Source organism: Symsagittifera roscoffensis, chromosome 5, assembly GCF_963678635.1.
Source record: "Symsagittifera roscoffensis chromosome 5, txSymRosc1.1, whole genome shotgun sequence".
NCBI lineage: Eukaryota > Metazoa > Xenacoelomorpha > Acoela > Convolutidae > Symsagittifera > Symsagittifera roscoffensis.
Genome location: NC_087066.1, coordinates 6142511 through 6163758, shown reverse-complemented (window position 1 = coordinate 6163758; position 21248 = coordinate 6142511). Strand labels below are relative to the sequence as shown.

Here is a 21248-nt window from a genome sequence, read left to right as displayed (position 1 = left end):
CTTCAAGCATGAGAACCCTCCCCTTGTTTATTGATGTATTTATATAATGCTGGTATGGGCTCTATCCAGCTTGTGCACAACCAACCTAAAAGGAAGGACCCCTTCAATGATTTACTATTTCTTATGGTAGTATTTATCAGTTGAAGTGTTCATTTTTCCAAAACTGAACTTTTAAATGATTTTAATCATAAGTTCAAAAGTATCACAGCAGCTGAGGTTACAGTCAGGAGTCCCTTCATCACATATTCCAGTCAAAACCCTAGAATTTTCTAGATTTGAAAGATTAGAGTATAACGTGAATAGAAGTAAGGAGAATCAGATTGTTGGGAATCAAGCCAACCAGATTGAGAAAACTAACACTTGCACAGATTAAAATTGAATGGGAATCTGCTCCTGTAGAAAAGGTCCTGAATTCCTTAGTTTTGTAACATTTGATTCATTACTCAGCTTTCCACAAAGACATGCGAAGCGTTCCAATTTTTCACATTTAATCTATGTATGTCAACTGTACTTCAGAGCTGCCAAAATGTCTGCTGCTGATGAAGACACTGAGCTTCGTGATTTAGTCGCTCAAACATTACATCAGCAAGGAGTTCTATCAAAAATTAAAGCTCAGCTGCGATCTTCAATTTTTCTAGCACTCGATGAGCACGAGCAGGGAAAGCTTGACGTAAGAAAATTGAAAAGAGTTTCATTATTGATCTGAGATGCCTGGCACTATTTTACTCAATTTATAAAAGGCAAAATTGTTTTGTAAATTCAAATTACAAATTGCATTGAAAGGAATTTTTGTTGGATGGGGCTTTTAAAGCAACAAATTTTTTTAGAAATTTTATGAAATGGTCATTGGCATCAGCTATAACCGTAAAGCAACTTCTCTACCTCGAATATCTGCTGTATTTTGCTAAGTTGCTGTATGCCTTTTGGAGAGCCACACCATAGTTAATTGAAATTTCAATGATCACTGGCAATAGTCACAAGGATAGCCGGCTTTGTACAGTCTGAAGCCTATTCTACTACTACAATTTTTCCGACCACATAAAAAAACTGTAAAAAAAGGTTGTTTCGTTTTTGAATTAGTGTCGTTTTTGTGCGTGGTGTGATGAGTGAATTAGGCATTATCGACAATAGTTGTCTTCGAAAAACAAAAAGGAAAAAGTATTCATAATATTGTTTTGGTTATTTCGAAAAAATTCTGTTTGCCAAGAAAGCGCTAAGCTCCTGTTGTCAAATTAAGTTTTTCACTTCTTATTGTTCCGACCATTTTTCGAGTTTGTCTTCGGATGTGATTTACTTTTTTTGTTATGTATGTCTTTTTTGTTTTGAAATTTCCAAAAGTTTCTAAAAAATTTGTTTCTTCAAAGATAAGAAACTAAATTGTAATAAAAAACCTAAAGTGCGATAGGTCGTCGTCTAGCATAGACTAGATCTTAGAATATAGAAAACGCCAGAAACAAAATTAGTTTATGGTGCTGCATCTTTATTGGGGTTGCAAATCATTTTTGCCCCTGCGCCGTTCGTTCATCTGTCGCACTTTTTCCGAAATTCTTGAGATCCGATTGCTTAGCTTACATAAAGAAATACTTTTGTTTAGCAAATGAAGTCCCCTTTAGTCAACCAGAAACTAAAGTCTTTCCTCGAAACATCAGAAGGTGAGAGAAAGTTGATTAACAAGGCTATTGTGTAAAAAATGATATATATATTTTTTTTTTCAGGCATCGAGACAGTGAGCCTTGTGCGCGATTTTCTTCAATTCTTCGACCTTGACTATACATTAGCAGTGTTTGAGCCCGAACTTAACCATGTAGGTCTTTTAAAACAAATAAGGAAACGTCTGTGAAGTTGGCAACATATGCATATTCGATGTTAATGCACGTAAAGGGGTGAACATTGGGTCATAATCAGGGACGGAGTTAGAGGTCCTCCTCCACGTTTACCCAGCTCCCTAGCGTTAAATTCAACCATCATGTTCTCCAGTGTTTTACGGCGTGATGAATTTTTAAAATGTCCGCCTAAAATGAATATTGGTAAAATTTGAATCTAAAGACTTTAAAAAAGAGCAGCTGGTATTTGTAATTGTAAGTAATTATATTTCGAAATGAAAACGGTTTTTGAACTAAGCTTTTTTTTTCTTTTTTTTCGACTTGTACTATGAAACTGAAAATGCAGCGGACTTTAACTCTTTCGTTATACTCATTCAATATAGGCACTTTTTTTAAAATGATTATTTGTGTTGCCAGCTTCACAGATCTAAGTGGAATGATTTGATAAATTTCCACAAATAAACGTGTAGTTGTGATATTTTGATTGGTTCAGATCGACCAATCTCAGTTTCTTGGCTCAGAAGAGCTGCGTGACGTGTACAAGATCCCATCTTCAGAAGAAAACACTAGTTCGCCCTTGCTTCTACAGGCTTTGAGAAATGGACCAGTTGACCATGTGAAAAGCGACAGCTCCAACAAATCTATATCAAATTCCAGTAAACCATCTCAGGTTAATTCTTTGGTGGATTGTCTTTGAAAAAAAGTTTTTATATAACATGTATGTAAAACTGCCTTAATGGAGTTATAAGAATATAACATCTGAAGAATAGAATAGAAGTTTTTCGATCATAAGGAATAACCTCAAGTGATTAATTAAAAATAATTGAAAGAAGAAATTGAAAAGATACAATTCTTACTTCATGTATTGTTAATTATTGACTAATAATTATTTTAAGATCGAAAAGTTTGTTCTAGTTTTTGTTGCTGTTTTTACAATTTCATTTAAGTAGTTTTATATACATGGTACATAATTTTTTGTGCAATAGAACATATGTGAATTTGAAGATAATATACTTGATTATTTCATACAAAAACGAGCTTTGGGCGACTCAGAAGGCTTATTGAGGGCGGTTTGATGTAATTAATTATGTCGACATAACAGAGATAGATTTAATTGAACAGTGACTTTGATAAGCAGTGCTAACAATTTTTATTTCAGAAACCCGATCCTCCAAACAAGGCTCCGGCCGCGTCCATGCCAGACTCTGTTTTGGACTTTGAGGAATCGCTGGACCGAAAGGGCGGACTAATGGGGTCGTTCTCTTAGTGAGTATCAACAGCTAGATTCCTTACTTTATGAGCACAAGAAAAAGATTCAATGTGACCTTCGCCTGTGTCAACTAAAGTTCCAGGAATTAGAAGTTTCCAGGAATTAGAATAATCTTTTCATTTTCAGCGAAGAATCACCTCGCTCTCCTAGGAAACCTCTGTCGAACCTGAACAACTTCGGAGACTCACTGCAAGTGGGTGGAGCTACAGTGAGTAACGAGGCCACCAGATCCCAAGTATTCGACGAAGAAAAAAACAATCTAGATTTGAATCTGGGCGCGAGTAATGTGAGTGATCTGTATGAGGATGATTTTGCATCATCTGCCAATAGTGTGAATCTACCGAAGAGTGGGAGGAGTGCGAAGGGTGTTGGTGGTGTGGGGGGATCGATGGGGGGAGGGGTGACTGAGAAGTCGGAGATCTCGGAGGAGTTGGACGAGGAGGAAGATGAAGTGGAGGAGGAACTGTCGGAACCAATTGAAGAGGAAGATGACGACAGAAATGATAGAGACAAGAACACAAATAACCCAAAAGTACGTTGCAGTGATAATAAGTGCTTAATAGGAAGGTGAGTTTTCACTTGTAAATTACAGCACACGAGTGATTTGAACCGTCAATCATAAGATTCCCGGGCGCCATCACTACCGATGCACCACAACGCCACATTATAGTCATGAACGTAGTGAACATTCGTACATAGGTTTGGTGATGTTTGTTTTTTTTTTAAAGGAAAAAGTAGCGTTTCTTTTTTTCAATTTCTTTAAGTCGCATTCGACTTAATGAAAAAATCGCGTCAAATTTTTTTTGCGTTTTGATTTTTTATTCTTGCAATCAGCAAGGGTATTTCACTCGGCTACTAGGTTTTTCCCCGTGAAAAATTAATTTTGATTTTTAAAATTTTTTTTCGTCATTAAGCGTTTCTGCTCATGGCATTATGGTATCAGCTTGTATGTGAAGTGCAGGCTTGCCGGTTTCAATTAATAATCCAAAATCTAAAGATATTTATGTTATATTTTGTGTTCTAGACTAATGACGCGACAAGTGACCACTCGGTGTCCAGAATAAGCGACACAGAGGCAGACTTGGACTACGTAGAGGACGTCACTCAGGGGTGACATTACATAATAATTGCGTCATCATAGATGTAGTTGCTTCGGAGAAAAGACATTTAAATAGATGGAACCGTGAAATGTTTGCTGTATTTTGGTTGTAAATTAAGGTTTCTGACATTGCCAGAGAGGTTTTCAAATGATATCTGTGAAAATAACCACATTTGGATGCTCTTAATGTTTTCTATAATGCTCTTTAGTGAAATCGTGACAATCAGGTTTGCAGCAAATGTCAGAATTCTTAAATATTTTGAATTGAAGCTCAATGTTTGAAATTGTGGTTTGGTGAAATTGGGAAGAATATGCAACTCGCGCAAAAAATTGACTTTAGTCTTCGTCGTGGTTTCGAGAGAGTTTCATAAACAAATTGACTCCCGCTTAGTAATAGATGGTCGTTGTTAAACGAAGACAAAAAGCATCTAGAGCTCCATCCTGGCGCGTATCTAGGAATTTCTCGGAGGACGCGGATTTTCAAAAAAAAATAAAAAAATTTTAGGTCGAATAAATTGATTTTCTGAGCTCTCCCCAATCACAATAAATTTTTCTAAAAACAGGCCAAAAAAGCGTTTTAATGCATTTTTTGGAAATTTTCGACCAAAAAGTCGCGTGTTTTCGGCGCGTGCTCCCCTCTCAAAATTCGTTTATATTGGCACCATATCTCAAAAAAGTACAAAGGGGGCCCTTTGGTTCGGTAGGGGGTCGAATCGCTGAGAGGGGGGCGTCCGCCCCCGCTAAATCCGCTACTGCCTTGGCACCCTCTCCGCTCTAAGGCTCACCTTGGGTATTATTTGAAGAGATCCATTTTTGGTCGACCATACGTCAATATTTTCTAAAGGTGCTTTCGGTGTCTTTATATATACACTTATTTTGAGAGGGTCTTAAGGAAGGTTGAAATATGGCCGAGGAAAAATAGACAAAACAATTGAGGGTGAGGGGGCAGTTTGTCAGTTACTTTTTTAAACCAGGTTTACAGCTCTCTTGTCCTTTTGCGCGAGCTGTTTTCTGTTATCACTTGTATTACTAGTTAAATTGTGTCATCTTGACTGGTTTTAATGTATTAATGATCGAATTTGTAGAATCTGCAATGGAATCTAGTCTGCTATGCTATTCGTAGCTTGTTCCATAATTGTCAATATTTGTACATTTGTTGCTAGTTTAATAGTGATAGTTCAGTTTGTATTCAACCAAGTACATTTCAGAGAGAGTTTTGATCTTCATCGTGAAAGCAGTAGAAAGTTGAGTTGTTTCTGAAAGTTTAAGCAACAAAAAGACAAGTCACTTAGTTTTGGCTATAATTATCTAATGGAGCCAATTAAGAGTAATGAACGTAGTGAGTACTCCTATATAGGTTTTGATTCTTTTTTTCAAGAAAGAGTCTTAAAATTTGTTCACGCTCAATTTTGATTTTTCGCGGCTTGACTAGAAATTTTTCTAGAAATTCAAAGAGGTATCAAAGATCTATATTTTTCTTCGAAGGCTTTTTTTCAAAAGAAAACGAGTCAGTTTTTTTTTGGTTCTTTGCGTCCATTACTCTGTGCCAACTGTCAGTTGGCTATGTCTTAAGCGTTAGCAAAGTAGTCAATTATTTTTACTCATTTGAAGTTCAAATCTGAAAATTTAAAAAAAAAACGATTTTATATTAGATTTTTAAAATTGACACATGGGTTTCCTTGTTTTAGATTGATTATGTGATGTGAATAAAAAGAAAATGATCTCCAATTACATGCTAAAAACGTTTTCACTCCTTCCCATGAAGTTCTCGCAACTATCACCAATATTTTGTACCTGTTTGGCTCGCAATAATTCAACGGTTGCCCAATTCGGAAAACTTAACCGGAAAGTATATACCAGAAGGTATCCTTTAAGAATGGTAAATGCAGATGGCTCTTGCTTTGATATAATGTACAGTGCTCCACAGAGTATTTTTCATGTGCCCTTTGACACAAGTCACATGACTTTACAGCAGTTGCAAAAGTATAAATTGGAGAGGAAATCCAAGTCGTCGCGAAAACAAAAGACGAAGAAGAAAGAAAGCGTGAATGATGAAGCCATTGATTTTGATCACAGTAGTTTTAACAAATTTCTCTGAAAAATTTAAACGAGGTGTGAAATAAAAAATTTTCAATTGACTTTTTTCATTAAAATAATCTTCAGTTAAACTTTGGGCTATCTAGTTATATATTAAATTTGGGTGGATTTTTCTTCCCCAGATTTTTAAGGGAGGTGTGGCTAGAGCTTACAATATAATTCAAATTACGTTATTGGGTATGCTTAGAAGAATGTGCAGTTTTTTGACACTTCTAATGTAATTGGTCTAAGCGTGAACTAGGAAATCGTTACAAATGCCTTCAATATAGCCGTTGCTATGACTTCTTTTCTTACTATAAATTGCATTGACCTTTGTTCGAAAACAGCAGAAGATCTACTGAATTGAACTTCTTTGTGGTTTCCATTTTCGAAATTCCTTCACAATCGAACCACTTCTCTTTTGAGCTTAGTATTATTAAATCTACTGAAGCATATCATATTTCAGGTTTTTTGATCTGCTATTGTTGAATTGATTGTTTTCATCTGAGGTTTCCCTACTTGAAATTGGACTCTGCTGAATCGCAACTAAATCATAGGAAGCTGCGCTTCTCCTGCTGAGTAACCACGCTTCCCGATTCCATCAATTGTTCTCTAGAAGCTCAAATCTTACCCTGACCATCAGGAATTGGACTACTTAATTTTCTCAGTTTCTAGAAAATATTAGCTTTTCTCCTCTCTGCAGTATAAAACAGCAGTGCAGTGTCAATTAAATTGAAAAGATAATATACAAAAAACTAGCTCTGAAGATGACGTACAGTTTTGAACAGAGAGGATCTCTCTACTCGGACTCATTTAGACTCTACCTCACTAAAGATGGCCAGTATATCTCCCCCTTCCACGACATTCCACTCTATCCTGACGCGGGAGAGGGGGGACTGGTGTTGAATATGGTGGTGGAAGTGTTAAGGTACACTAATGCGAAGATGGAGATCAACAAGGAGCTGAAGCTGAATCCAATTAAACAGGATGTCAAGAAGGTACTTTTTCTGTTCAAAGCTATAGGCATCAAGTTTTAAAATAGATATCCTGATGATTGATTAATTTAGTATTGGACACTGCTCAAATAATTCGGGGTGTTGAATGATACCATACTGATGTTATGTTGACCATGTAATGCTTTTTAACAGTGTGATGTAGGTTTTCTACTTTTCGGGAAATTTGCGTCAAAAGGCTTGAGGTTAACGATAGTTAATTAGCAAAAAAACTTGTCAAAAAATATACTTGCGTTAATTTAATATTCTTTATAAGTTGTTGTTGTCAGGGCAAGATGCGCTTTATCGCAAACGTGTTTCCCAACAAGGGCTACCCCTGGAACTACGGGGCATTTCCGCAGACGTGGGAGGACCCTAAGAATGTGGACCAGCACACTGGCTTCAACGGGGACAATGACCCCCTGGACGTGTGTGAGATCAGTGACATCATCCCCCCTGCAGGCAGTGTCATTCAGGTCAAGGTGCTGGGCATACTTGCCATGATTGACGAGGGTGAGTGGAAGAAATTGTGGAAACAAAACGTTTTAAAGGCAATGATGTGGAAAGAAAACGGGTTAAAACGGTTTGAATCGAATTTTGCGCGCTCAGAGCTAACATTTTTTTCATCAAATGGCTGGAAAATAGATAATTTAAGATTCACCAAAAACATCAGAATGCATTTGAAATGTGAAAAATGGTGTATTTAAGTCTATTTGAACGTAGTGAAGACGGAAGACACTAGTAGTATAGTAAAAGTGGCTAGGAAAATGACCACTTTTAACCCCCCCTTTTTTTTGGTGTGCCGTTGTACTTACCACTTTAAACCCCCAAAGGGGTTAAAAACCCTACTTTTTCGGGCACGCATGTTTTAAGGGGGGTTAAAATTGGTAATTTTCCAGCCACTTTATGGAAACGGGAATGGAATTAAGTTTTGGTTGGTGCATGTTTTCCCTTCTAAAGTTTGGGGGTATTGGCTTGTTTACATGAATAATGACGTTATATACCTATTATAAGCAACCAAATTATATGGTATATAGGAAAGCACAAGATTTTGGCAGCGTAGCTTAACTGTTGGCTGCGGTGAACGATTTCCTTCAAAAATGCATCTTTTATTGCTGAATCTCGAAGAAAGGGAAATTCGTCAAGTGCGGCGGCCGCCACCTCTTTTTAGGCAAAAATTAATGATCAATTTGATCGAAATAAAAATGAAAAATTACTTTAAGCTAAATGAAGGTAAAAAACAAAGAAAAATTACGAAACAGTGAAAACTATAAAATAATGAAATCGGCTTGAAAATTTCGACATTTCCATTTTCCGTGTCTGCAGGAGACTGAAAAAACGTCTGAAATCTATGACAAAAACTTTGATTTTATAGAAAGGTTGAAAGAGCTAATAAGTTGAAGTGGCTATAGATCTAGAAAAACGAGAACACTGATGAACACTTAATTTTGCTGCAGCCATTTCTAAGACTTGCATATACCACTTTTTATAATAGAAAGGAAACAATTTCCCGGGCTTCTAGAAAACGTTTAGTACTTCTTTTCAACTTTATTGTGCTAACAGAATTTTTGAAAATATTCATCAAAGCGGATCTAGAAACTGGGGGAAAATTGTTATTTGTGTGCCAATATATACGACAGAACAGAGTGACCATCGAATAAAGCAGGTGAAAACTTATTTGCGACGTTTAAGGAAAGCAGTTATTCAAATTAGAGCAAATTCAATCGGGAAAGACTGAACACAAACTAAGATAAGTTATGGATACAAACTCAAAACTTGATATGAATTCGGAGTTATAATTTGAGCATCCAAATATTTTGATTTTTCCATTAAAAGAATATGCAATTAAATAACTTTTTAATTTGATACTACAATCTGGTCAAATGTTCTCAGTATCTTCTAATTAAGTTCAAGTTGGTTTAAGCTAGAGCTTTCTATACAAAAGTTTGAAGCGCTATCAGTTATGATCATGGATTAACCCCCTGCTCAACTAAACAAATTTTGAGTTTTTCTAGTATAAATCTGATCTTTTGAATATTTCCATGATTACGCTATTGCCTCTCAAAATACGGGGGCTTTTCGACCAAAACATTCGATTATTCGCCAACAACTAATTGTGTTATCAAGAGTTCAACCTTTCTTTCAATATATGTTTGAGGTGATCCAAGCTTTCACATTCACGTTCTGATCACTAGCAGGATCAAAACAGTTCGCATCATGATATTTCTTCTCATTTTTGCATCAATTTATGTCTTTTCTATTAACAAAACATGTCTTCGAAAAACGGTTAGTTGTTTGAAATTGTAAGATAAAAAATCAAGCCTCATCATCAACGCTCTACCTGAATCTTCAGATTCCGTCAGGATGATAGCTGTTTCACACTAAGCAATGCTTTCACACCAATTTGGCTACAGCAAGTTCCGAAATGTTGTAAGTGCCATTTTGTAGTTTCAATGCATTTCGATAAACGTCAATTATGTTGTGTTATCTTAAGCTGAAACGACTAACAAAGACATGTGTAATTTGCCAATAAAAAGTTTGTTAGACAGTTTCACTTTGAGTAATTAAAATTTTGAGCCTCAATGCAGAAAGACTTGCAATTTATTTCAAAGACAAAAGGCGTAAGCAATTTGAGCTATTTCATAAAACGCTCTATCGACTAAATAAATCTTGAATTTAAAAAAGTGGTACTAACTGTTTATCTGATTACACAATTGCTTCACTTCTGTGGGTTTATAAGTTTGATTCATTATTATGATTTATCAAATGAAAACCATTGAAAACTTGTGATTTTTAGAGATTGATCAATCATCCTTCAAATATACAGTACCTGTCATTTAAACTTTGCTCGCTTACCGTCTTCAGCTCTACCAGCCGCATGTCATTTTCTACCATTCTTCTATCGATCGTGTTCGTCTGCGCGGTCAATGATTTTCCTCAATAAATCATCATTTTTTTCTGATAATTTGGTTATCGTAATCTTTATCTCAATGAGCAACAGTTCATCAAACAGTCTGGACTCCATGCTGTCTCCAATTGGACTTGTTATTTGCCGCTTCCATCGACAATTTTTTGTAAAAGTGTTCACATAAATCATATACCCAATCATAAATCTCAATCGAACATGGGGAAATTTATGTGTTCATTTTAGATTAGCCGCTGAATACAAGATATGAATAGGAGCCCAAAACTATGCTGTGTTTTGTTACTTGTCCAAAACTGTTCAATTTGAAAAAGAGTCGATAAAATTATTATCCAAAATTAGAAAAGCATTTTGTTTATACAAAGCAAAGCATTTATCAGCTATTTCATTTCCAATTCTTGATAAGACTTGTTCTGCTTTTAGCGCAATAACAACGCCTCTGCAGGCACGTGCTTTCATCATTCGATTCATAATTTTAACCGTTTTAATTCAATGTTTGCTCTCCGTTACCGCAAAACTTTAAAAAACTGTATGTGTAAGTTTTGACTGATTCCGCTCAAGAACGTACTATTTTTGACAAGACTGCTCACAGAGATTTTCATTCCTCTTAGACAATAATTAAATTTAAATAATGATAATTGGAACACTAAACCACATATTTTCCATTTAGGTTTATCTTATTCCATTTATATCTTTTAAAAACATGGCTTAAAATGCCATCAGAAAAGTTAAATTTTTGATCATCGGAGTTTATATAATCGTTTCAGCGCAAATAGCCAAAGTTATGCTAATCAAAGATCTAGATTTACTCATCTTCTTATGAATGCATTCCTTTTTCGTAGAATCAAATTGGATCTTCCCAGGAAGTCGAGAGGCCCAAGTCGGCCTGGAAATGGAGCCACCAGCTTCACCTTGTTACTCTCATTGCAGAAATCAGTCTAACAGTGAGCCCTTGGTGCAGTCGGCAGACAACCGATTTTAGCCAAATGTAAACGCCAGTTGCTCGCAAAAAAACAAGAAAAAGGATCGGAACGCATCAACATTCTGTTATACGTGGCGTCAATTGAAAAGTTTGCAGTCTGTTTTGTGCTGCTTTTTCCAATTAGTTAAGTTGAATTTATTAATGTTTAGCTGTATGTTTTGTAATCTAAATTAAATAAATCAAAAAGAACAAAAAATTTTTTTTGCTCTTAATCCTTTAAATTTATAAAACATTTTTGTTTCATTTAGTATCATGTCTAAAAAACTGTCGTTCTAGAAAATTCAAATTCGCAAAAGAGGATTGGATTGTTTATTTTGCACAAATTTAAAAGTTTTTGAAAGTTTCTTTATTACTGAAAGAATGAGTTGAGCATCAGCTTAGAACAACTTTTGTTTTCTCTAAAAACATACATTTTTACCGTTAGTTTTATCAAACTTAACAGATTATTTTCTAAGATAATATAGCTTAAACGACCGATATTGCATAAATACGGGGGAAAAGATGAAAAAAAGAACCGTTGAACCTGTGTTAAATAGCTTTTTCAGAACTGAATGTTTTTTCGAACAACAAAACTTTGGTGGTTTAGCAAGAAAACAACATAATGTGCAACTCTAGTCAATGCAACTTGGTCTACGGTTAAATCTGCAGCCTAATAGTCAACTGAAAATATATCAAACTACAGAACCAACAAATGAATCAAAAAACAAAATTTTTTAAAAAAGATTACAAATCTTAAAAAAATGGCTAAAGCTTTTGTTTCGAACCAAAACTTTCACCGTCTTAAATTTTCTGTAGAAAACTAAATAATTACTTGAGAGCAATTTTCGATATATCAAAAAACTCTATTCGGACCGTCCAACAAAAAACTTTCAACAATTTGTTTAGAAATTTTCCCGTCCTTTGCAAGTTAGTTAGCCTTGGTTTTTTCTTCTGACCAGTAGAAATGCTTTTCATGACTCACTGGTCAATTTTGAGTAGAAGTTTGATACCGTTGGAAAGTTCGTTTGGGAGATCAACAGACATATTTAAAAATTGTTTTCACCATTTTTTATTTTTTTAAGATAAAAAAAATTGCTAAATTGTGTAGATGACTTGGCTGAATGCTGGCTTTTTTTTGCAAATCTCCGCTTGCGACGTTTGGATTGTAAAAATCAAATTGTGTATGTGGGTTTGACTGTATTTGAATATATTTATATGTAAAACGTACTGATGCTATTTCTGTGTGAATATTTGTATTTATCTATAAGCAAAAGCAGGTAAATATCTTTTGTGTATGCGTGTATGTATGCAAATTGATGTGTTTGTATGTATGAGTACAATTTTTTTCCTTATGCGCTTGTAAACCAAAACACTTGTAACTAGAAGAATAACTATAACCCAACTTGATTTTTACTAATGTTTCTAGTTTTTCTTGAAAGTTTGACAAGATACGATATGCATAGTATATTTGTACGCACATATGCTTTGCGTATGTGTGTGTTTATGTAAACTGTATGTAGCTATGTAAAAGTGTACAACTTTTTGCATGTATAAAGTTAATTTATCATGTATGTACATACTATTATGTGTATTCATTTGATTATTTAGAAGTTATTTAAATTTGTATGTTTTTTTTTGTAAGTAAGAACTCTTGACTGCATGTCCGCTTGATTGAGTGAATGAATACAAGCGAATATATTGTATCAATGTATGTTTTTAGGCAAGTACTTATGCATATTTGTATATGAGTATTAAAGGCACGTCTATATGATTGTATGTAAAGACGTATGAATGCCAGTCTGTAACGCGTGATTCTTTGTGTCTGATGTGTGCATATATTTGTCTTGAAAGTGTGAACGAATGTAAATTAATTTGTGTGTTTACATGCGGTTGTATTTTAAAAGTCAGCAGAACTAATAATTAAAATCTTTGAATGTGTGTAAGCAAAACTTGCGTGTGTGTCTATTTATGTAAACTAAGTGTATCTATGTAAAAGTGTACAACTTTTTGCATGTATAAATGTAATTAATCATGTATGCACATACTATTTGTGTGTATTCATTTGATTATTTAGAAGTTTGTATGTTCTTATGTATGTAAGAACTCTTGACTGCATGTGTGCTTGACTGAGTGAATGATTACACGCAATTATTTTGTATAAATGTATGTTTTTCAGTTTAAAAGAATTGAAAAGTTAGCTTGTTTGTAAATTGTACAAATTTATGATTGAAGTTTTATGTCTGTTTAAAATGAAAATGTTTACACATGGGTAAGTGCATGCTTGTAAAGTACGATCCATGTCTGTTTCTAGGCAAGTACTTATGCATATTCGTATATGAGTATGAAAGGCACGTTTATATGATTGTATGTACAGACGTATGAATGCCAGTCTGTATTGCCTGATTTTTTTTATGTCTGAATGTGTGTATGTTTTTTTCTTGAAAGTTTGAAGTGAACACAAGTTGGTTTGTGGGTTTACATGTGGTTGTATTTTAAAGGTCAGCAGAAATATTAAGTAAAAGCTTTGCATGTGTGTAAGCAAAACTTTTCGTGTAATTGATTGCAGCTTTAAAAGTAAGTAAGCAAGTATGTAAAACTTATGTATAGATGGTAGTTATTTTGCATTCTTCTTAAGTATAAGACTGTATGTTGTTTTCATACTTTTATGTAAGACTTAATTTTTGAATGTTTGTATGTATGGAAATATTTTTGCATATATGTATGTAATTTTGTGTGTATGGTTGTATGGATGTCTCTAAGTAACTTTATTTTTGTATGTATATATGTAAGTACGTATGTATGTATCTATATGCATGTATGTATGTATATATGTGTTTATGTAAGTTTGTGCTTATGTATACATGTATGTATGTTTGTATTCAGTATGTGTGTATGTAATTGTTTTTGTATGTAAGTTTGTATGAATAACCTTAAGTAAGTTTTTAAATGTGTCTGAATAAACGTATGTCTGTAATAAATTACGTATCACTATATTTTGTAAGAAAGCATTTAAGTTTGCAACTTATGAAAATGTATTTATGTTTTTATGTTTATACAAGTATGCAGCTTTATATGTTTAGTGGGGTATGTATGTTTGAGTATAGTTGAAATCGTTTATTTTATTTTATATAAAAGTTTATGTGTAACTCAATCCAAATCTTTCTTATCTTTCTTCTTAAGTTTCTCGAACATTCCAGAATAATCAACCAGATACTATAATGCTAGTTTTTTTTCATTTTCTTGATTTGCGAAACAATTTGATAAATTAAAAAAAAAATTTATTCCTCGAAATATTTGATCTTCCAGGTATCCTCATTATGAACAATTCAATTTGAAAAATTGGCATATGCAGCATTGATTCTAATTTCAATTTATCTGCAGTCAATGATTATGAAAAATGTTTTAAAATTGTAACAGGAAAGATCAGTTTTCAAATTTTTACAAAAAATTGTCGATGGAAGCAGCAAGCAACAAGTCCAATTGGAGACAGCATGGAGTCCAGACTGTTTGATGAACTGTTGCTCATTGAGATAAAGATTACGATAACCAAATTATCAGAAAAAAATGATGATTTATTGAGGAAAATCATTGACCGCGCAGACGAACACGATCGATAGAAGAATGGTAGAAAATGACATGCGGCTGGTAGAGCTGAAGACGGTAAGCGAGCAAAGTTTAAATGACAGGTACTGTATATTTGAAGGATGATTGATCAATCTCTAAAAATCACAAATTTTCAATGGTTTTCATTTGATAAATCATAATAATGAATCAAACTTATAAACCCACAGAAGTGAAGCAATTGTGTAATCAGATAAACAGTCAGTACCACTTTTTTAAATTCAAGATTTATTTAGTCGATAGAGCGTTTTATGAAATAGCTCAAATTGCTTACGCCTTTTGTCTTTGAAATAAATTGCAAGTCTTTCTGCATTGAGGCTCAAAATTTTAATTACTCAAAGTGAAACTGTCTAACAAACTTTTTATTGGCAAATTAAAGTTGTCTTTGTTAGTCGTTTCAGCTTAAGATAACACAACATAATTGACGTTTATCGAAATGCATTGAAACTACAAAATGGCACTTACAACATTTCGGAAACTGCTGTAGCCAAATTGGTGTGAAAGCATTGCTTAGTGTGAAACAGCTATCATCCTGACGGAATCTGAAGATTCAGGTAGAGCGTTGATGATGAGGCTTGATTTTTTATCTTACAATTTCAAACAACTAACCGTTTTTCGAAGACATGTTTTGTTAATAGAAAAGACCAAAATTGATGCAAAAATGAGAAGAAATATCATGATGCGAACTGTTTTGATCCTGCTAGTGATCAGAACGTGAATGTGAAAGCTTGGATCACCTCAAACATATATTGAAAGAAAGGTTGAACTCTTGATAACACAATTAGTTGTTGGCGAATAATCGAATGTTTTGGTCGAAAAGCCCCCGTATTTTGAGAGGCAATAGCGTAATCATGGAAACATTCAAAAGATCAGATTTATACTAGAAAAACTCAAAATTTGTTTTGTTGAGCAGGGGGTTAATCCATGATCATAACTGATAGCGCTTCAAACTTTTGTATAGAAAGCTCTAGCTTAAACCAACTTGAACTTAATTAGAAGATACTGAGAACATTTGACCAGATTGTAGTATCAAATTAAAAAGTTATTTAATTGCATATTCTTTTAATGGAAAAATCAAAATATTTGGATGCTCAAATTATAACTCCGAATTCATATCAAGTTTTGAGTTTGTATCCATAACTTATCTTAGTTTGTGTTCAGTCTTTCCCGATTGAATTTGCTCTAATTTGAATAACTGCTTTCCTTAAACGTCGCAAATAAGTTTTCACCTGCTTTATTCGATGGTCACTCTGTTCTGTCGTATATATTGGCACACAAATAACAATTTTCCCCCAGTTTCTAGGTCCGCTTTGATGAATATTTTCAAAAATTCTGTTAGCACAATAAAGTTGAAAAGAAGTACTAAACGTTTTCAAGAAGTACTAAACGTTTTCTATTATAAAAAATGGTATATGCAAGTCTTAGAAATGGCTGCAGCAAAATTTAGTGTTCATCAGTGTTCTCGTTTTTCAAGATCTTTAGCCACTTCAACTTATTAGCTCTTTCAACCTTTCTATAAAATCAAAGTTTTTGTCATAGATTTCAGACGTTTTTTCAGTCTCCTGCAGACACGGAAAATGAAAATGTCGAAATTTTCAAGCCAATTTCATTATTTTGTAGTTTTCAGTGTTTCGTAATTTTTCTTTGTTTTTCACCTTCATTTAGCTTAAAGTAATTTTTCATTTTTATTTCGATCAAATTGATCATTTATTTTTGCCTAAATAGAGGTGGCGGCCGCCGCACTTGACAAATTTCCCTTTCTTCGAGATTCAGCAATAAAACATGCATTTTTGAAGGAAATCGTTCACCGCAGCCAACAGTTAAGCTACGCTGCCAAAATCTTGTGCTTTCCTATATATCATATAATTTGGTTGCTTATAATATGTAAAATTATAATTTTACATGTAAACAAGCCAATACCCCCAAACTTTAGAAGGGAAAACATGCATCAACCAAAACTTAATTCAATTCCCGTTTCCATAAAGTGGCTGGAAAATTACCAATTTTAACCCCCCTTAAAACATGCGTGCCCGAAAAAGTAGGGGTTTTAACCCCTTTGGGGGTTAAAAGTGGTAAGTACAACGGCACACCGAAAAAAGGGGGGGTTAAAAGTGGTCATTTTCCTAGCCACTTTTACTATACTACTGACACTTATATAGGTCGCGTTGAAAACTTCCCAAATTGCATAAAAGCAGAACTTTTCCCAATTGGCATAAGTTTCAAGTTTTGCATGACACTCAAATGCTTTCTCATATTTCTCCTTTCTAAGGAACGAAAAGATGTGTGAACATGGTTTGAATTTATTGCTTCCAAAAAAATAATGAGTGAGTTTTGCTGCAAAAATTGATCACACAAAACGAATTAGTTACAACTTATGCTTTTGATAATTCTTAAAGGATTTTTCGAGATAATGTCAAACAACAATTGAATTGGCAATTTCACACATTAAAAAAAATTTTCGAAATTTTTTTAATGCAATTGTTGCATGGAAATTATGCCATTTGGGAGTTTCTCATTTTTATGCCATTTGGGAATTATGCCATTGTGTTCATTTTTTTGAAAACGCTTATTTCGATCAATAACCAGCTATAATGTACAGCTAATGCTAAGGATTTTAACACAGACTATTATTGTACCGACTTTCGTAACGAAAGTAACGGAATATTTGTTCTCGGGTGGTTTTTTTCTTCAGATAAATTTCGACGTTTTAACTAGCCATTTTTGACGGGATCAAATATCATTCAAAGAGTATTGTTGTCCTGAGCTTAGATTTGAAAATTTTTTTACCTGTGATCGATTTTCCTAATGTTATGGGGGTTTATAAAAGCCATTTTAGCCAATTGGGACAAATAACGCGCCACATATTTCGCGCTATTAACGCGTAAGCGGAGATTTAATCCGTCATAGAAATTGTTCTAAATTGGTTGAAGGAAGCTTATTTGCAATAATTGATTTGTTACTAGGAGCGAAATGTATCACATTGTACTTAATATGGCGTGTGTGGGGATGATTTTTACCAAAAATCTCAAACTAAAAAAAATTTCATTTTATTTTTAGTACAATTAATTTTTTCATGTTATTACTGCTCCTTAGACTGCTCTTTAACTTAAGTTTTGTTAGTTGGTTTTTGTCTTTAATTGACTGGTGTTGCTAATGCGTCATAATTGGCGTGCGTCACTTAAGAAAATTTGTAGACCCAAAGTTTTACTCATTCAGTTTTTCCCAGTAGCGTTATCGGTCACATTTTTGCTTTTGGATGCGAAGTGCAACTTCGCTTCTGTGTTAAAAGACTTAATTGATAAAAAATTACAAAAAAATTGCAAACAGTTTAATTTTTTTGTTATTCATTTTTGAAGTCAAATGATTGAAAAGTTTTTAAAAAAAGTTTTTTTTTTACTTGTCAATTTAATCCTGTTCATTTCTTTTCTTCTTGCACAGCAACCGGCGGTCCTTGTTTCTGTTTTTCTTGAGTTCATTGACACTTTTCCAACCGTTTGTTGTCTTTTTTTTCCACATGTTTTGCCAAGAGAGCTGCAATTTGGAAAGCAGAACAGTTACTTTAAGTTCGAATGCCTAATAATGTTTTAATAATGAACAGAGTCCAAGTGTTGTTTTGGCAACAGGCGAGACGGACTGGAAGGTGATTGCAATCAACACGGCAGATCCGAAGATCAGTGAGTACACAAACATACAGGATGTAGAAAGGATGAAGCCAGGACTGCTCAAGAGAACTGTCGAATGGTTCAAGTACTACAAGGTACATTAAAAAAAATAGCTGGAAGACAATTGTCAGAACATTGAAAATGGGGAGGAACTTTTGTGTTCTGGTATGTTTCAGTTTTTTTAAATCATGTACCACAACTGATTTTCAAAAAATCCGCCCCCTAAATCAGCCCTGGGTCGAGTGATGTGTTAGATTGAAGCTCTTTCAGTCGTGATTCGAACGACATTAAAAGTTAATTCAGTGTCGAGAAAAGCTGCTTCAAGTTTTTGAGTTTTAGTTCAATTTCGAGTTAAGGTATCGAGTAACGTTCAAAATATGAAAGTTTTTTTTAGGCTAAGAAAACTTGATTTTAGTGAAAAGAAAACTAGTTTTGGGAGTTTCATTTAGCGCTTCCTTGGCAATAAAGGTTTTTCGGAAGAAAATTTATTATATTGTGCAACATTTTTTTTCTTCATTTTTTGCTTGTTATTCATTTTATAAAGATAAACGTCTGTGATTATGCCATATTCACAAAAATCTAGTTTTTATGAATGTGCGCGGCACATTCTGTGCTACGTGCACAGCAACCGCCTATCCTTGTTTCATTTTGAATAGTGTTGAAATAAAGTTTTATTCGAATTGCATTCTTTTCCATATCACGCAATTAGCCATAATTACACTCAAAATAACGATGAAAACAAAAAAAATTGAAAGGGGGGATCCGATCAAAGCTACTATCAGGTCAAACTTCCATCAAAACTAACATTAAAAACAGTTGACAATGCGAATTTTGAGGCACCCAGCAACATTGTTGAAATCGCAAGTGAAATATTAAGGTATTCTTTGAGCAAAGTGTTTGTTTCTAAGAATTAGTTTTCTTGAGGTTTTCAAAGTCCGTTTTACATATTTAGGTGCTAGCAGATGATTAAATTGCATTTAGGTTCCAGATGGTAAGCCAGTGAATCAGTTCGCATTTAATGAAGAATTCAAAGACCAGCAGTTTGCAGCAGAGATAGTGAAACACACACACGCTTCGTGGAAGAGTCTAATAGCAAAAGAAGTGGACAACGCTGGAATCTCATTGGCCAATACTACTATCCAATTGTCATCCGAGAAGATACCGCAAGAGGGCGCCAAAGAGCTTGTCAGCCAACAGGCGCCAAAGAGTGAAGCGAGTCCTTTGCCGGCTACTATAAATGACTTGTTTTATGTCCCCACGGGAATCTGACTCGTCAATTATTCTCACTTGTAGCTCAAAATTCATCTCATCTGGAAAAGAACTGAAACTCTTGGAAATGTCTGAAATTGGTGTCTATTTTTTTCTGGTGTAATGGATGATGATAGATTGTAATGTTTATTGGAAACTATTGTACATTTTTGGTTCCGTCAGTATAAAAAAGCATGAATGTCTGTGTTCTCAGCAAGAAGGAAGATGAAAGTCGAGATAAGGACTGGAATTGCAGGTGTTTTTCTGACTAAGAGGTTTCCATTCACACGTGATGTGAAAGTTCATTGTAGTTTGTTTCCAGAGGCTGTCAGATGGGTAAAGTAAGCAATAATTTTAAGTTTACACAACGAATATATTAAGAAATAGCCAGAGAGTTGGAATAGACTATCGTTTTCTTTTAGTCAGGGCTTCATCGATTAGCGATCTTAAGGCCGACGAACTTCCTGTTTGAGTAAAACAGTTATTATGAAACTGTATCGGGTTGGGTTTTTTATTTAATTATTTTTTGATACGCTTTGGAAATTTTTTCAAAAACTTAGTTTTTCTGAAAAAAGAGTCTATCGATTTTCAAAAAAGTGGTACCAATGGAAAAAACGCCCACTCCCCTTTGTGCCTGCATAATCCCCTGTCTCTTTTTTTTACCTTACCCCACTTTCTACAGCCTTGGAAAAAGTGTGTGGAGGGAATTTTTGACCCAAATTTTCGGGTTCTATACAATTTCTCGAAAACTACCCACCCAAATCTGAGATTTTGGCTTCAACGGATAGAACAGATTGTGGGAAGCTCCCCTGCATAAGCGGTGACGCCAAATTGTTTTTCACAAACAGTTATGGACCTCGGAAAAGTCGACGTTTTGATTTTTTGACCTTTTTGAAACTTAAAGACTTTTCTCAAAAGTAGCCTCCCAAATCTGACGTTTTGGTTTCAATGACTAGAATGAATTGTGGGAATCTCCGCTGCTTTAACGATTACGCTTAAATTTTTTACACAAAATTTATGACACTCCGAAAAGTCGATTTTTTAACCGTTTTTTCAAATTGTTTGACTTCTCAAAAACTACCCGCGATTCTGGGATTTTGGTTGCAGTGTGAAGAACGGGTTGTGGCAAGCTCCACCGTATAAGCGGTTACGCATTAACTTTTTGACTGAAAAAATTATGAACCTTGGAAAAGTCAAATTTTTTAACCGTTTTTTAAAACTGTCGAAAACTACCCACCCAAAACTAAGCACATTTCAAGCTAACAAGCTCTTGTAATCACTTCAATTTTTAAGAAAAATGGTAATTGATGAAATTGAGAAGATTTTGAAGTCATTAAATTGGGATTTACTTTTCTTTGCTATAGGTATGTTTTTGTAATTACCTTTGTCCTTCCGCATCAAAACAAAATTCTCAAAAATTATTAAACAGGTACTTCTAGCTTTCGCTGGCCTCTAGTTGTTTCTCCGAGAATACCAGAAGACTATGAAAATCCTAATTTGGAAAAGTTATATAAACAGGCAAGGTTTGAAGAAAGGTCAAAATAATAATTTCGGGCTTTTTTTAGAAGCTAAT

The 21248-nt window shown here is 34.3% G+C and overlaps 2 protein-coding genes across 2 annotated transcripts; both read left to right on the top strand.

Moving 5' to 3' along the window:
- Positions 1–520: 520 nt before the first annotated feature.
- Positions 521–4365, top strand: LOC134845947 (centrosomal protein 43-like). Its single transcript, XM_063863084.1, has 7 exons — positions 521–670; positions 1595–1652; positions 1716–1804; positions 2317–2493; positions 2983–3089; positions 3220–3625; positions 4118–4365. Exons 1-7 carry the CDS (start codon positions 527–529, stop codon positions 4205–4207), a joined length of 1071 nt encoding a protein of 356 aa, XP_063719154.1. The 5' UTR covers positions 521–526; the 3' UTR covers positions 4208–4365.
- A 2321-nt stretch (positions 4366–6686) lies between these two features.
- LOC134845715 (inorganic pyrophosphatase-like) lies at positions 6687–19879 on the top strand. Its single transcript, XM_063862769.1, has 4 exons — positions 6687–7266; positions 7551–7773; positions 18389–18522; positions 19409–19879. Exons 1-4 carry the CDS (start codon positions 7036–7038, stop codon positions 19694–19696), a joined length of 876 nt encoding a protein of 291 aa, XP_063718839.1. The 5' UTR covers positions 6687–7035; the 3' UTR covers positions 19697–19879.
- The last annotated feature ends 1369 nt before the right edge of the window (positions 19880–21248 follow it).